This window comes from Eretmochelys imbricata, chromosome 10 (genome assembly GCF_965152235.1).
Source record: "Eretmochelys imbricata isolate rEreImb1 chromosome 10, rEreImb1.hap1, whole genome shotgun sequence".
Taxonomy (NCBI): domain Eukaryota; kingdom Metazoa; phylum Chordata; order Testudines; family Cheloniidae; genus Eretmochelys; species Eretmochelys imbricata.
Genome location: NC_135581.1, coordinates 78,452,532 through 78,470,396, shown reverse-complemented (window position 1 = coordinate 78,470,396; position 17,865 = coordinate 78,452,532). Strand labels below are relative to the sequence as shown.

Below are 17,865 nucleotides of genomic sequence, written 5' to 3'. Positions count from 1 at the left end.
CCACGAAATTGGCAGTAACACGGCTGCGTGACCTTTAAAATTAGTAAATAGGCTCTTGGATTCGAAATCATTCAGCCAGAAATCCGTTGTTCTGTGAACACCTTGCACTTGAAGTTACAGCTGGGTTCAAAGAGCTGCTTTCAGTGCTTGTACGTTCTTTCTCCATTAATTCACATTGAGGCTCTTGGTTTAGCATTCAGTCATATTTAGGGCTTTCCCTTTTGATTTTTCTTTATTATGGTATTACCACAGCCTTGAGATAGCCCAATTGAGACTGGAGCCTCTCCTGCTCTAGGTTCCATATCGACACACAGTTAGAGAGAGATACTTTTATCATACCCGTGCTGCAGATGAGGAAACTGAGGCACGGAGACACTATGTACAGGAAGCCTCTAGCAGAGCCAAGAATTGAACATGCCTCTCCAGCTCAGTACCTTAACCACAAGGCCATCCTTTCTCCTTGCTTATAAATAAACATTTGGACCGCCCAGCTGTAATGAGAGCTGGTTGCCACTGCAGGTGAGCTGTCAGCAGAGGCCAGTTGGTGGCGCTCCTGCATAGTGCTGGCAGCTGCTTTGCCAGAGGAGGGTCATGCCCCTTTTGGGATAGTTTTTTGTCCGTCCTGCAGTGTGTCTTCTTCAAATGCTGGTTTCTAGTTGTCATCGGGGGAATTGCGGATGCGCCAACAGGCTAACTAGTCCTGCCATTGACCCATCTCCCACAGTTCCCTTTCCCTCCCAAATGCACCTCCTAAACACCACTACCTTTGGTATCCAACAGGACAGGCGATAAATGATGCTTATAATGTAGTGGCTAAGGGTGGTACTGCTCTGTCTTCCTCTACTGGGTGGGGCAGATTGAAAATTTTCTATTTAACTGGTTTTGACTCAATGACATTTTTCGTAAAATGTGTACGCTTGCCATGGAAACTCTTCGTCCAAGCACTTAATGCTCAAAAATCCAACATTTTCAACACCAACACCCAACATATTTTGATTTGGAGACAATACTGGAGTGCCTCATGGGAGTTGTAGTTTGGCTGCCTCATGCCGCCTCCGTTCTTCTTAACAGGGCATGCTCCGCAGTGGACTTTAGTTTCCTTGATGCACTACAGAGGCTCAGGAAGAGGGTAGAGAGTGGTGCATCATGGGAGATGTAGTGTGGCCACTTTTTTCCCCTTTTAGTTGAAATTTGCCGAGGAGGACACTTGCCAACCAGTTCTAAATAAGAGCCTTACTCCTGCTGACAGCTAACAGAAAGTCTCCTTTATCTCAAGTGGTAGAGGCCTGAGCTTTTTTTTGTATTGGGGTCCAATGTTCCTGGGTTCTATCCCTGCTGCCTACCACGGTGTCTGTATGTTTGCATGACATGGGGTCATTGCACCCTCTTCTACAGACTGAGGCACAGCTTCTGTAATGAATCGACTCTCTTCAGCGGGGTGCTCTTAACTCGAAAATGGGCACGGCTGAAATTTCCCATCGTTGTCTTGCATGGGATTTAAACTGAGTCTAAACAGATGTGATCCCAAAGCAAATAAGGTTTCAGGGTGGGCTGATGATGTGAGAGGCAGTGTTCTTTAGACTCCTTTGGCACTCAGGGTATAAATGGCTATGTACATATTCTAAGTGTCGATCTCCAGCTAACAGAGTTGCAGGAAATCACAAGCTGTTGCTGGTGAAGGAAACATGAACCAATACCATCTTTACCAGCAGTTGCTGATACTACAAAGAGGTTACAGGGGAAAAGTCTATTTGCTTTGATGAGTTTAGCTGAAACTGAAATGTCTTTGCTCTCGGCCCTTTATTGGAAGATGGTTAGGTATTCCTTCTCTCGTTTGATGCGAACAGTTTATTATTCAGAGAGTGATTTTTTTGCCCCTCTAAATTAAATCTGAGACTGACACACCGCTCCTTAGCTAATACTCTGTAAAAAGTCCAGAGACCATTTTCCTGACTTCCTGCAACTTCTCCCCCAGCTTTCTGAAACTAAGCTTCAACAAACAGACCTGGAGCTAATTGCAAGTGCTTGACCTAGGAGATATTAGCTCTCTAGGAGGGAATTTTTTTTGTAAATGGAACCTGCCTGAGTAACGTGGTATACAGTTGCGTGGTGAAGTGGATGGGGTTTTTTGTTTGTTTGTTGAAAATAGCAAACCGGTACAAAAAAACTTTACTCTTCATCACAGCTAATTTCAACCGGAGCTGAACAGTCTGTTCCCAGAGTCATCAAAACCTATGTAAACATGGCAGATTGACATTTCCGCTAGCAGTTACTCCTTTGGGGATTGCACCGGAGTTGCTGTTTCTTTCCACGTTTTTGGTTTGCACAGGAAGCCTACAAAAGGAGTGTGCGGGTATGCAAGGGGTAGGGGTGTGTTATGTGTGTGCAGGTATCTCTGATAGTGTGTGTGTGCATGCAGATATCTATAATTGCACATATGGCCACGCGTGTGTGTGTTATATACCTTCTAGTCTGAAACATTCAGACTTTATTTGCTAAGTAATGATATGTTCTCTGGAAAAAGCTCGTAATCCACCAGTAATTGGCCTATCTGCAGAAACCCATTCAGATGGCAGCAGGAGCAAATTAGTGTAATTAAATGCTGTTTCATTTATTAATATTCCTTATTGTGTTTCATCCCAGCCAGTTATATGTGATCACTTGTCTGTTTTCTCATTACTTACAGTTAGTTTAATTATCGCTGACCCAAATGAGGGAGAGGGGCAGGAGGCATTGGTCCAGAATAGACTGTATTGTTAATGTACAAGAAGTGACCATTAGCAGAGCTGCTGTCACCATGATCAGCATATTTGCAGTTTTGAAAACGAGCACCTGAAATCCACAGCTTTGGACTGACGATCTTTCTTTCTGAAGCTCATTGCTGCATAAACAACGTCTTTGATAGCTGGTCTCTATAGGCCTGATCCTGTAGCGATGGGACTTCAGTAGGAGCAAGGTTTGGCCCCTAGAGGTTTTTGTGCAAAGCAATGATTATCTAGAGAGGTCTCATCCTGCGAGGTGCTGAGCACCTTCGGCTGCTGTTTGAAGTCAAAGTGGGCTGAGGGCGCTCAGCACCTCCCAAGCATGCACATGAGTGTTTTGTTTTTATTTGCCTGATGCCAGCCCCGACAACGTGGTCTAACGTCTGATTTTTGTAAGTGACTGACTTTTTGGAATCCTCGGCTTCCGTGCAACATCTGGTCCTGCGTTGCTACCTCATTTCCAGCCAGATGGACTGAGGCACAAGGAGGTCAAATGACTCATACAAGGTCACACTGGTGTCAGAAGCCTCTTTGCTCTTGCAGCCAGACTGGCTTTGTGCTATCCTCACTGGGCATTAGATCTAGAGAGAGAGAGAAAGATTTTCCTCCATTTAAATCTTACAGCTTCCCTCCCTTCCACCTCCATGCTCTTCTCCTGTTCTCAGATAGCTCAGTGGTTTGTGCATTGGCCTGCTAAAGCCAGGGTTGTGAGTTCAATCCTTGAGGGAGCCACTTAGGGATCTGGGCCAAAAAATTGGGGAGTGGTCCTCCCCTGAGCAGGGGGTTGGACTAGATGATCTCCTGAGGTCCCTTCCAATCCTGATATTCTATGATTCTTTGTGGGACAAATAGACCACCAAAGAAAAATGGGGCTACATTTCTGCTTAACCTCCAGGCCAGAAAGAGGCGTGGCTGTAGCCACACTAAGCTTTTGGTAAGAAGGTGAGTCCACATAAACACAAGGTTGCCCAGTAAAATCAAGCCCTGCAAAGAAATTACCTCTGTCCATGAACTAATAGTCTGAGCTGTGAAATAATTTGAGCTCTTAAAGGCACACATTTCCCACGCACAGAGGTGTGCATTCAACAGTTTATTGCAAAGGGAAGCCATGAGAACCCAGAACAAATTGCATTCAGCCCATATAATTTAATTAGATCTACAAAAAGGTAACATTGGTTGCCTGGGGGATTTGAAGCTCTACTAAGAATAGCTTGGTGGTCTGCTTTAAAAAAAAAAAAGAAAAAAAAGACACCCCCCCGCCCATATTTTGTGCCTCTGTATTGGTGAAGCGACCACCCTTTTTCCCCGGGCTCTAACTTTACGCAGGAATCCATTCACACATACCTCAGCTTGAACGTGCCTTGATAGTGAACTTGTGTGGTGAGTCTTTCTCCGTAGTGCAGAATACTGATTGTTCCAATCACCAAAGTAAATGATGCCATCAGGCAGCACTGAAAGATCCATTTATTTCCAAAAAAGGCCATTTGTTTCTATCACTGAATTAATTTTCAAGAGGTTAGAACTGTTCCTGGTTTCTTTCTGGCCCAACATTTCTCCCAGTGGGGAGTTGATGCATTCTCCCACAATAGAATCCACGTTATTCCCTTCTCCCCCCATGAAGGTTCCCCATAAATCAGCTTCTCTCCGTATCTAGGCTCTAATTTTCTCTTGCATGGCCTCCCACCCCCTTTGCTCAACCCAAATGTCACTGCTAGCTTGTTCCCATCTCTCATTCCTGCGCTGCCATAGCGCATTAGTGAAGACACTACTATGCCGACGGGAGAACTTCTCCCATCTGCATAGTTAATCCACCTCCCCAGTAGGTGGTAGCTAACTCTCCTGTCAACATAGCTCTGTCTACACCGGTGGTGAGATCGGTAGAACTGTGTCACTCAGGCATGTGGATTTTTCACACCCCTGAGCGCTGTAGTTATACTGATATAAGTTTGTAGTGTAGACCTGGTCTGAGCAAGCACATTTCTTTTTAAGATGAAAGCGTTACAGAGAAAACATAATAGCAACAATAAGAGTTCCTATACACCTGCTAAAAGCTTCCCAGAGGTCACCCATCAGTCTTATGGGGCCTCAGTAGGCCAAAATCTTCCAGCTTCTCCCAGGAAAGACTGCGGCCCTCCTTAGGCAGAAGGTCCTGTCTGTTTGGTGGATCAGAAAGATGGACCTGAGTCAGTTTAAACTCAGCTATTTGTCCAAAGTCCTTTCTTTGTTGGTCTCTGGAGACTCCAGTTTGAACCAGTATATATAAGCCTCTCCAGGTGATGATACCTCTGTGGAGGCATTACGCCCTGAGTGAATGTGCCTAATCACCCCACAGTGTTCTTAGTTCCTGGGGGTCTGTGGTTCCCATCCCCCATGGAGTTACAGACAATTCCTAGCCCATTGTGATACATAAACTTAATAAAGTGAGAGCTCCCAAAGATACTGCAGGAAATTGCCATAGCTGTCAAAGTGACCCACCTGATGTCCTAGACAAAACAGTTGCTGCAAAGAAATTCATTTTAACTTTTATTTAGGGTAAAAACTTGGCTTTTTGACCAAATGAAACAAAAAAAAATTTAAATTTTCTTTTTCCATTTTTGGTTGATGAAAAAAGTATCTTTTACAAAATCCCATGAAACCTTTCAAAGACAAATGTCAAAGACAATTTAAAAAAAATTATTTTCATTGACATTTTTCATGAAAGAGGAAAATAAATTCTTAACCAGTTGTTCTAGGCAGCCTTTCAAAGTAGGAGACCAATTCATTACTTATCCGCTTTCTCTTACTGCGCAGCCCTGTGCACTTACAGAGGTAGATAAATAATCATAATGATGCACCCTTAGAACTCGAGTTTTGGCTTACATCCTTCCATCACAAAAAGTACTGTAGTTAAAACATCGAGAGGGACTAGTGGTAGCTAGTATAATACCAGGCAAGCCTGGAGAGAATTAGCCGATGTGTTATGGGTAAATGTCCATAATTACTATGGTACAGTTACTTCTCCAATAACGTTCATAGTCCTAAACGAAAATGTTACATTGCTTATTCTCATAGATAGCAAATAATCGTTACTGTTTCTTCCAGAAGAGTTACTGTGATACCGTGAAATAACATAAATAGAGAATAATATGAAGGTACTTCCTATTTATGAGGTAATAACTCAATTGTGAGCTGAGTAACTCCAAGGTCAAAGGTGGCTTGTTAGCCCAGAAGACAGTTGTTATTGGGTCAAGAGGAAGCACCTTGCGCTGCGGTTATTATACTGAAATGTATAACAGTGAGATGTTTTTGCGACGTAATTGGGTTTTTCGTCTTCTGTTAGCTGGATGAAACGAGAAGTTGTGGCAGCCATGTTTGTGGTGGGCCTGTGGATGGTGAGTTCTAAGGGCAGTAGCCAATGAGAGTGCAGGGATTTGCATAGAGTCTGAGTGCCGAAAACTATGATGTCCATCAGTGAGTCAGTAACCATGCAGCCCTCTGATTGGTTTAGACCATTCCATTTTGGCATAATACAAAGTAACTCTGACATTAACTTGTCACGACTGCGTGTATGTATCGATTGTGGCTGCTGAACATGGTTAACCATTTTGCTAATGAAGTGCGTGAATATAAATTGACCAGCGTGTAACAATGTCTATTAAAGTGCATTTCAAAAGGAACCCAACTGCTTCATCTGCTTTTGCTACTGCCAGGTTTCCTGGAATGAGATTCGTAGCAGAATTCATTGATATAAAGCCCTCAGTCTCTACGTGCGTAATACAAAATTGTGCACGCACGCACACACACACGTGAGCTGCGTGTTTCAGGTGCAGATGCTTACCCACATCTTTGAACACCTCTGCATGCACAAGGGTTAAAATGTACCCCTGAAAAACCCATTCACCTTAATGGAGTTTGCGGGTGCACGTTCTATAGGTGTTAAACATTTCAAGCTGTCCGTGCAGGTTTTTGTACCTGCAAAGCATGGGTGAACAGATGTGAGTGTGCAGTTTTTGCATATGCACACGCAAGAGGAAGCCGGACAGAAGATCAGCTGAAGATTTGGCCCAAAATGGGATCCTTCCTTATATAAAACACGCAAAATGGAAAAGCTCAAATAATAAAATACTAAAAGATTCTGACTGTCACGGGGGAACTTTAAGAAAGAGAGGTAGAGTGGTGTATTGGAGACCTGCATTCTATTCCTAATTTTGCTACTGAGCCACTATTAGATGTTAGGCAAGTCAGTTAGCCTCTCTGTGCCTGAGTTTCTCCACATGAAACATGGAGATCTTTATTCACCTGTATAAAGTGCTTTGAGATCGTTATAGGAAGATAGCTACTGAAGTGTAGAGTATTATTCCCACTGCCTCCGACCCACTAGTGTCTTGGTATGTACATGCAGTAGGGTCTGATACCAAACCAATCGAGATAAAAGAGCATTTTCCCACTGACTTCAATGGGCTTTGAATTAGGGCTTCAAAAGGAAGATGCATGCAGTGTTGTGTTACCTGATACATTGCATCCTATTGGTCTTAAAATCTATGAAATCAGCAGAGACCCCATATTAGATTTGGAGCATGAGCTCTTCTCGTAATGTGACATAGGAAGAACGGTATTAGAAATATTGTGTCAGAGCTAAGAAAATCCCAATTATCCACTTGCTCTGCATCGGACCAAAACAGATCAGTGCTCTAAACCCCCGTGTCCTGTGGTAATAATGTCCATTTGTTAGGGCTAGTGTTATTGTGACGTCATTGGAAAGTGTGTTGGCTGCATTTAACCAACATCTTTAAGCCATACGGCATTTCTCCAACTTCCTTTTTTGTGTTGAACTGCCTGTTCTTTCAGGTTTGGAGGGATACAAATCTGTGTCTCGGAAATAATCTGATCATTGCTTTCCTTTTTATTCTGCAGTCTACATGGAATAAATCAATTAATCAGAACTGGGCTAGTAGCATAGCCAGATGTGGAGATGCCATTACAAAGGAGCCTACTGCTGCTGTGAATGGAACACTGAAGCCGCCTTCTAATGCAGGACAAAAGCTTTTGCTACAAGCCCTGGTGTACGATGCTGTTACGGTGGGTGTCTTCAGTATTTTAGTGTCAGCCGCTTGTGCACTACGGTACATTTGTTATGTGTCTTTTCATCTTTTTCCCTGCTTGTAGAGGGAGAGAAAATATTTACCCCTTAGAGTTAGTCTCAGTTTGCTGATTATGGTTTTTGTTCCATTGCCCAAGTATAACACTGTATGTCATGTGTGATTTGCGTACGTGGTGTGACAGGGTCGGGCCAGATGGCTACAGGAGAGTGATAGAAGGCAGATATATTAGCCCCAGGTTAAGTAAGTCCCTATTCCCTGGGTAAGGTAACAGTGAAGGTTCCAGAACAATCAGGAACTTTCTGGAAAAAATTAAGGCAGACAGGCTGATTAGAACACTTGCAGCAAATCAAGAAGCTGCTAGAATCAATTAAGGCAGGCTAATCAGGGCACCTGGGTTTAAAAAGGAGCTCACTTCAGTTTGTGGAGCGCATGTGAGGAGCTGGGAGCAAGAGGCACTAGGAGCTGAGAGTGAGAACGCGGACTGTTGGAGGACTGAGGTGTACAAGCATTATCAGACACCAGGAAGAAGGTCCTGTGGTGAGGATAAAGAAGGTGTTGGGAGGAGGCCATGGGGAAGTAGCCCAGGGAGTTGTAGCTGTCGCACAGCTGTTCCAGAAGGCACTCTAGACAGCTGCGTTCCACAGGGCCCTGGGCTGGAACCCGGAGTAGAGGGCAGACCCAGGTTCCCCCTCAAACCTCGCAACTCCTGATCAGACACAGGAGGAGTTGACCTGGACTATGGGTTCACAAAACCAGCCAAACTGAGGGCTGCCGTGAATCTCCGAGGCGAGCAAATCCGCCAATAAGTGCAAGACCCACCAAGATAGAGAGGGAACTTTGTCACAGTGGGAAAAAGTTGTTTTATTTTCAGGGAGTCCTCTGTGTCTCTCTCAGAGGTCCAGCAATCCCCATGTTCTCACTGCCTTACTTTCCTCAGTCCTTGTGGTCTTGAATCGGTGGCCCAGCGGGGAGTGGAGCAGATTCCTTGTTAATGAGATGGAGAGGCTGCTGTGCTCAGGCTCAAGAAAACAGATTTGGCTTTTTTATGTAGCAGTGCAGTAAACTTACACATAAAATGAGTTAGGATCTACAATACTCAGCATAGAGAGTTATTAAGGTCTAATGTATTCCAACCTGGAGAACGAATTGCATTTTTGCCTATAGAAAGAGTCAAAAATCTAGGGTTGTTTTAAATTCCTTTGAAAGGTAGTGTAAAGCAATTTCCATTATCCTTAGTCTACAGCTCAGGAGAAAATTCAGGTTTCATAGATTCCTTGCCCAGAATGGCCCACTGTAATAATCTAGTCTGACCTTCTGCATAACATAGGCCGTAGGGCTTCCCAAAACAAATTCCTAGAGTAGATCTTTTAGAAAAACATCCAATCTTGATTTAAAAATCCTTGGTAAATTATTCTCAACATTATACATTTATGCCTGTATTTCTCTAGCTTCAATGTCCAGCCACTGGATTGTGTTAAATCTTTCTCTGCAATATTGAAGAGCCCATTATTAAATATTTGATTCCCATGTAGATACTTGTGGACTGTAATCAACTCACCCATTAACCTTCTCTTTGTTAAGATAAATAGATGGAGCCTGAGAGTCTATTGCTGTAAGGCAGGTTTTCTAATCCTTCAGTCATTCTTCTGGCTCTTCTCTGAACCCTCTCCAGTTTATCAGCATCCTGTGTGGGCACCAGAACTGGACACAGTATTCCAGCAGAAGTCACACCAGTGCCAAATATAGAGGAAAAAAACCTCCCTACTCCTACTCGAGATTCCCTTCTTTATGCATTCCAGGATCACATTAGCTCTTGGCCACAGAGTCATTTTGGGGACTCATGTTCAGTTGATTATCCACCACACCCCCCAAATCTTTTTGAGAGTCACTACTTCCCAGGATAGAGTCCCCCATCCTGTAAGTATGGCTTATGTTCTTTGTTCCCAGATGTATACATTTACATTTAGCTGTGTTAAAACACATTGTTTGCACGCGCCCAGTTTACCAAGTGATGCAGATCGCTCTAAATCAGCGACCTGTCCTCTTCATTATTTACCCCCCTCCCAGTCTTTGTGTCATCGGCAGATTTTATCAGTGATGATTTTACATTTTCTTCCAGGCCATTGATAAAAATGTTAAATAGTGTAGGACCAAGAACCAATCCCTGCGGGACCCCACTGTAAGCACACCTGCTCAATGATTCCCCATTTTCAGTTAGATTTGGAGACCTATCAGTTAGCCAGTTTTTAATCCATTTAGTGTGTGCCATGTTTATTTTATATAGTTCTAGTTTTCAAATCAAAATGCTGTGCGGTACTGTCAAACACCTTGCAGAAATCTAAAAGTATTATATCAGTGCTTTTACCCTAGGAACCAAACTCGTACTCTTGTTTGTCAGGATCTATTTTCCATAAATGTGTGTTGATTTGGGTTAATTACATTACCCTCCTTTAATTCTTTATTAATCGAGTCCATTATCAGCTGCTCCATTATCTTGCCCAGGATTAATGTTAGGCTGACAAGCCTTATAATTACCTGCGTCATCCCTTTTAACTTTTTTTTAAATATTGGCACATTTGCTTTGTTCCAGTCATCTAGAACTTCCCCAGTGTTCCAAGACTTATTGAAAATCAACATTAACATTTCTGATGTTGCGTTCTCAAACTTGGGAATACAGATCTGTTCCAATGAAGCAGTTGCTAATACCATAATCTGTGTCAAGGCTCCATTGAAGCAATTTGACATAAACTCAGCTGATTCTGTAAAGCAAGAGATTTGCCTGTTTGTCTTCTCTCCTCTCATAAGTACCTCCACCTATCCTATGCTTCCTTCCTAGATAGCAGTGTGAAAATCAGTTATACACAGGATGTAATTAATGTTGTGTAGAGAGTTGAGACAATGTTTTACAACCCAATTATAGTGTGTCATTTACATCACAGTTTAGCTACCCATCAGAGTTTGTCAACAAAAGGAGAGAAGTGTTAAAATATGTAAATGTTACACAAAATTGGCTTAAATAGGAAGCTGGAAAGTTTACACATAGGATAGTTCACTTCCTTGTTTTGGATTGTTTCCTTTCAGTAAGTGAAGTTGTTAACCAGCAAAGGCAATAAGCATTGAAAAGATTTTAAAGCTAATTGTCTAGGAGACTCTCTATGGGTTTCCAAAATAGAGAAATCTGCTTAGTTAACAAATTTTAGTCTAATATAGTAACACCCTGCTTCAAAATAAATGCAAAGGACCCAAGAACATAGGACACTGTTTAAATGTTGCATGAGTGAAATCGTTCTGTTTTTCCAATTCTAAGTGCTTTGTTTTATAACAGCTTTTGCAAATTACAGAATAGGATTGAGGTAACTAGCAAATATTGTTCTGCTTTGTACACTGCGGCCAACATTTTCAGAAATGAGTAGTCAACTTGGGTGCCTCATGTTTTGGGTGCCCAACTTCAGATGCCACAAAGGGGCCTGATATTTAGAAAGTGCTGAGCACACACCTTCTGAAAATCTGACCCTTTAAGCACCTAAAATCACTAGGACTTTTGAAAATCTCAGCCTTTGTCTCTGGAGGGAAAGGGCCTTGTGGAATCGTTGTAATGTACGTGTCCCAATTTCAATAATTGATAGCTAAGGACTTGGGGAATATCCTTAAGAATCTGAAGGCATCCAAGTTATTCTAGGCATGTCGCCCTGTGGACAGAGTACTGGACTAGAACGCAAGACATCTGGTTTCTATTCCTGGCTTGGCTACTGGCATGCTAGGTGCCTGTGAACAAGTTACTACAATACTTTGTGCATCAGTTTCCCCAGCTCGACAATGGAGGTAATGATGCTCACCTCCTTTGTAAAAATCTCCTTTTGAGATTGACTGATGAAATGTGCTATGTCGGAGCAAGTTATTACTACTGTTATTATTATAACATTGCCAACTCTCACAATTTCTCAGTTGCTATATTTGCTGGGGGTTTTTTCTTAATGTCCCAGTTCTTGGAGTCATGTGATTATGTGAGAATCTCAGCTTACATTTAAAAAATAAAAGGTACATTTCGAGCCCCTCGTGCTTGAAAAAATGAACTCTCAAGGCTCAAAACCCAAAGGCAAATAAAAAGAAACCCCACACTTTTCATTTTTTAAACTCTCATTAGTTTTTGAAGCCAGATTCATTATTTTTGAATGCTTAGGGTTGGCCATACTGCTATCCATCCACTTAATGTCTCTGTACACTATTGGCCATACCTCTAAGCCACCGCCTGGTACAGTTTGCTAGGATCCTGGAGTCTAGTCCCCTTTCTGCTGCTGACTCACTGGGTAACCTGTGGAAGTCTTTGCACCGTTCTGTGCCTCAGTTTCCCCACCTGTAGCTATGTGTGTTGTGAGGCTTCCAAAACATCTTGAGGTCCTGTGATGGAAGGTGAAGCATTGGCCTGCTAAACCCAGGGTTGTGAGTTCAATCCTTGAGGGGGCCATTTAGGGATCTGGGGCAAAAAAAAATTGGGGATTGGCCCTGCTTTGAGCAGGGGGTTGGACTAGATGATCTCCTGAGGTCCCTTCCAACTCTGATAGTCTATAAGTGCAGAGTACACGTTTCTGGAGGTAGTCCCCCTGCCCACTTTACAGTGTGAAATCTGTTATGCTCACCACACTCATTCCAGAGAGAATGCTTCCGCTGTTATAAATGAGCGCTCTGCGCATAGCGTCTGGACTGGGGATCAGCAATCCACTTGGGGCGGGGAGGGTAAATGTCATGCCCTGCGTGTGTTGACTTCAGATTTGAAAATACATTTTATAACAGAGTCTTGGGACAGCCATTCCAACTTTGCTCACTTGCCAAGCTCAAAACCCAGAATATTTTTTTCCTGAAATCACTGATAGAATCACAACCATCTAAAACCATGTGGACAAGCGCCCGGAAGTGCTTGGGGCTATTGATCTGAATAGGCTTTTGTTAGATTGTTTGTCTTTTCAAATGACACAGCCGGCTGTTTATTTTTTTAAATGACGTATTTGGTTTTGGGTATACAGTGAGTTCTGTCTCTGAGCTACATGCTTTATTTCCAGCATTAATTACCAAAAGCTGATGGAAAATGCAATTAAACTCAGCTGGCATTTTGGGAAATCTGGTTGGGTTAGAATAGCATCTCTTGACTTTAGACCTGAAAAGAGAAGCTTGGAAAAGTTGCCTGCATTGAAAAAGAGCAAATGCTCTTGTTTCTGAGAAAAACAAAGCTGTTATGCCATAAAGCCATTCTGTCTTTGACTACTTTGGCTATTGCTCATGTTACAGCGTTAAGACTCCAATCCACTGAGGCATATAAAGACACACTTAATTTTAAGCATGTGCGTAGGCCCATTGAACTCAATGGGATTACTAACGTGCTCCCAGTTAAACAAGGGCTTCTCCGTTTGTCAGGATCCAGGGGCCGAACGATCTGAATTTAGTCACTTTCTCCCTTTGCTTACTAACAGAATGAAGTGATGAAAAATCAACCACCCATCAGCCTTCATCAAGTGGAAGCCGAGGTCATTGTCCATTCCGATTTCTCAGCCTCTGACAGAGACTGCGACTCTCAGCTTCACACGCTGGACGCTGAAGAAACGGATCCTGAGGACCACAGCCCAGAAAACGTCCCCTCCGATGAGCAGCCCCTTCAAACCTCCCCAAATGCCAAGCAGAATGTCAGCATAGCATTCGTGGACTGCCAAGGCAAACCTGAGCTTCAGACCCAGGACACCATGTTAAGTACTGACAGAAAGACTAACAAAATGGAAGCTGTCGGCCCTCATGGGCTCACCAACGGCTTCCACAAGCACGGAGAAAGTCTGGACTCTATGGAAAGCGGGGATTCGGACTCTCTTCAAGAAGACAGAGGGAATGTACAGTCAGTCAAGTGCCAAGCTTTTCCCACAGGCCAGCAGGACGCCCCTCTGTGTAGTATCTCTGCGCTAATCAATTCATCCTCAGCATCTGAGAACGTGACGCGTGTCCATAACCATTAAAGAGGAAATTAATCTGATTTTGACCATGGGAGAGCTAGAAGAAGTAGGTGTGAGTTACTGGGGGCCAGATCCGGAGAGATACTGTGTGCCCTCACCTCGCAGTGAATTCGGTGGGGCTGAGGGTGCTTAGCACCTTAGAGACTCAGGTTCCTGGGCAGATGAACAGCCCTAAATTCACATGAAATAAATCAATATGTAGATTGCTGTGGGCCCAATCCAACACCCATTGAAGTGACTAAAACCGAACCTTCTGCCTGCAGCCTGTGCCATTGTTTCCTTTTATTCCATGATGGGGAGTGCCGGAAAATTTTTCACGGCAGAAAGAGGGAGAATACATTAAGCGTATCTTCTCCAATGTTGCTCTTCGCCAGGGAGGGCCGCAGCCAAAGGGGTTGAGACAAACACCAGCCGAAAGGCAATTAGCCGTAGCCAGCGGCCTTCTCCGCTCACCCATGGTTAAAATGATGTTAATGATCCCTTTGTACACTACCCCGGTAAACATTACTAGCAGGCTGACGTAGTGGCCTTTTATTACACACTCTGCGAGTGCCTCTAACAACTTGTACTACATAGAACCTTCTTCAGCGTCTCGGTCACTTCACCAAGCTGGACTTTGTGTTATGTAGGTTCTTGTACCTATCGTTTTAGGTACGTCTCTCTCCTTTTAATGTACGACAATGTATTTTTATTTCCTCGGAGCATCTTTATATTATTTAATTTTATAAAGTGGAGTAGTGTGTGGTCTAGAGTAGCATTTTTACTACTTCTCTCTTTATTTTTTCCTCCTTAACAACACAACTACCTCATGTCTGTTGGAGAAAAAAAAAAAAAGCAGTAGATTTACTCTTTTGTTATAGTCCATTTTAGTTTTTAACTTATTCTTATACTGCCTTTTTCTAAAGAATATGTTTGCACTGGTTTTTGACTATTTTTTAATGAATAGTGCTGCAGGTGTCAAGTCTCTCTCTTTCTTTTGAATACATTACGGCAGGACCACCTGCCCTAGGACTGGCGCGTTGGGCGTGTTTGGCCGTTAGAACCATGTGCTTTGCAAAAAGGCCATCGCAGATGGGGCAATGGTTGGCAGCATTTTGTTTTTAAGGGGCTCATGCTGGTAAAGAAAATGAAGAGCTGAAGTTTTCAAACGGGGAGCGTCAGTTTGTTAGGGCCCAACATGAGACATAGAATCATAGAATATCAGGGTTGGAAGAGACCTCAGGAGGTCATCTAGTCCAACCCCAACTAAAGAGACACTTTAAAGAGGCCAGATTGCCTGAGTGTGGGTACAAAACAGTTTCTGAAAATTGGGTCCCTTTAAAGTGGGTCAAATGCGGCAGCCAAAATCACAAGTCACTTCTGACAATCTTGGCCAAAATGGATTTTCAGGGTGTGCCTGGCCTTCGAACTGGGGCGTCCGCTTTCCTGCTCAAGGAAAACTGACTTACTCGGAGACAACCTGTGCCTGCCGATAGTGGGGGGCAGAGTGAGGGCAGCCAGCTTCAGCAATGTTACTGAGCATGCTCAATACAAGGCAAGCTGCAAACCTGGGCAGGGGGAACGGGCATATGACCCCACATGCCTCCCGCCATGCATCCCCTCTGCTTACACTAGCTGTCATAAAGCTAGCGCCCTAAAAATGGAGTGTAGCCATGGGCAGGCGAGCCGTGGGAGGGGCTAGCCTCCCCGACTACAGACCCATGCCACGTACTCACGTAGCTAACCTGTTGCTCCACACTCCACTCTATTTTTAGCATGCTAGGTCAATGGCCGCTAGTGTGAGTGTGTCTCCCGCTGGGATTCGCACCCGCTGCTTGGCGCGAGGCCATCCCCTTAAAAGGACAGAGCCACGTTAAAAAAAACGTTTGTTCTTGTTCAGATAGCACCTTGAATGATCACAGACAGGTTTTAAATAATCTCATTTACTCTTCATTATTTAGACTGTTTACTGAGGGCATTTCTCTCCACTTGAGCCTTTGAAAAGAAAGGAGTTAGTTTCCCTTCATTCCTACCCTGTCTTAGCTCAGTTTCAGGTTCTCAAAACACAGCCATGTTTGAATAGCGAACACTGCAGACTGGGCCAAATCCCGAGAGGTGCTGAGGATCTGCATTTCCCATTGAATTCATTGGACATTGCGGGTGCTGAGGAGATGCTCAGCATTTCTTCGGATTTAGCCATTTGTTGGTTAAACAGCGAAGCAAAACAGAAAACAAAAAAAAACCCTAAACCCTGCTTCCATTGGAATTAGCCAGAAAAATATCATGGAGACCTTTGTGCTGATCTGAGGCTTTGTAAAAAGTTTTTACATCTCAGTCCAGATTGTGATACAGGATTACCCTTGCGAGCAGAGGGGAACCCTGTACTCCACGGGCAGCCCTGCAGTCTGGCCCTATAATTGGAGCTGAATTGACCTGACTGCATCCCTTTATTTCATCATTATTTGCTTGCAAAATGTCCCATTGGCAGTGACTGTCGTGGACAAGAGTCCGCAAAGGCCACTGTTTCCTCTGTTCTGGTAACGTGGATGGATATGAAGGATGCCTTCCTCTCCCATCAACTCTGACAGGGTGTAGAGAGAGGGGACTCTCCCGTCCTGCAGTGGATTTTCTTTCCATGGTGCGTGCCTGTAACTCCCATTCATGTTCATGGCATTTACTGGTGCAAGTCAAGGAAAGAATCAGATCCCCCTTGAGCAGTCCGATCCTGCCCTGGCTACTCACTCAAGGCTCCCTTTGATTCCAAGTGGAACGTACAGTAATAGGATTGTATTAAAAGGGCCCTGTCCAACACGCAGTCAAGCCAATGGATCAGGCCCTGGTAGGCTCTAACCTGAGTCTGAGGATCTTGCTTTCTCCTGCCTTTGGCCACTCTTCTCTAGCATATAACTTCTGTCCCCAGTAATGTAAGTGGTGTCTGTCACAGCTCTGTCTTTCCATTCCCTGCCCAGCCCCAAAGACGGTTTGGAGCCTACAGTAGCCTCTTGAATGTCATTCTGTGAGCAGCTGCAAAGTGGTAAGAAAGGCGACCTGCATTGTTCCCAGCACCACCACACAGAAGGAGCAAGCAGCGCGAGAGCTAGTCTGTACAGAGAGTTACTGTGCAGCAAGCCAGGGAATCAGTCTACAGCCCTCCAGCCCACCACACACTAACTGGCCGGGTGGACCCTGCTACCCTGTGGCCCTGCTTTGCAGTAGTTCAAAGTGCACTAGGGGACTTCATGTGCACGGCAGCCTAGAACGCTACACCCCAGCTTGCTGCTCACTGCCTCTCCATACAGACACACCCTGAGATCCCTGTTGAACAGGCCGATCGCTCGTAACCATCATTTGTTAGACCCTCAGGAACCCCCGCCCCAATAGCATGGGATGACAGGGTCAGTGAAGGCTGTTGTGCTCAAGAACTAAATTTAAAAAAATGAGTAGCTCTGCTATTCCAAAAGAGCCTTTTTCGAGGCGCATGGTATGTGCCTGGTTCTGAATGAGGCCTCCACCTGGCTTCCTGTTTTGTGGGTGGAAATTTCACACTCTCACAATTTTGTGAGGCAAATACTTGCAGGTGCCACTGTCTATGGTGCCATGTGGGATAGCAGCTGCCAATCACATCTTAATGACCTCAGCCATGCCTGCGTTTCTTTCCATACATGTCGATAGGTTTTAAATTAACTGGAGCCACTCAGGAAATAGACCTAGCTGCCAATACAGCCATTGCAATGGAAACATGTGCTCGGTGAGCAGCAGCGGTCAAAAGAGAGAGTAAAAGACCAAAAAAACGCAAAACCAGATGTTAGGCTTAATTAAGAAAGGGATAGAGAATAATGCTGGAAATACTGAGTGCCATTGTCAAATCAATGATACTCACTCTGCTTGGAGACAGTGCTCAACTCTGGATGCCTCTCCTCAGAAAGCATATAGGAGAAATGGAAAGGGTGCAGAGAAAGGCACAGAACAGGATTAAAGGCTTTGAGAGGAGATTAGAATAAAATAGAGCAATATACAGTTGTGGTGAAAAGCTCACCATTTCCCATAGAT

At 44.0% G+C, this 17,865-nt stretch overlaps 1 protein-coding gene across 1 annotated transcript in view; it reads left to right on the top strand.

The window, feature by feature from the left end:
* IGDCC4 (immunoglobulin superfamily DCC subclass member 4) overlaps positions 1 to 14,735 on the top strand; it is a 176,887-nt gene extending 162,152 nt beyond the window's left edge. The window contains exons 19-20 of the mRNA XM_077829341.1: positions 7,656 to 7,820; positions 13,309 to 14,735. Of these exons, the coding sequence (XP_077685467.1) occupies positions 7,656 to 7,820; positions 13,309 to 13,839 (696 nt within the window). The 3' untranslated portion in view covers positions 13,840 to 14,735. The remainder of the gene's footprint in view (positions 1 to 7,655; positions 7,821 to 13,308) is intronic.
* The last annotated feature ends 3,130 nt before the right edge of the window (positions 14,736 to 17,865 follow it).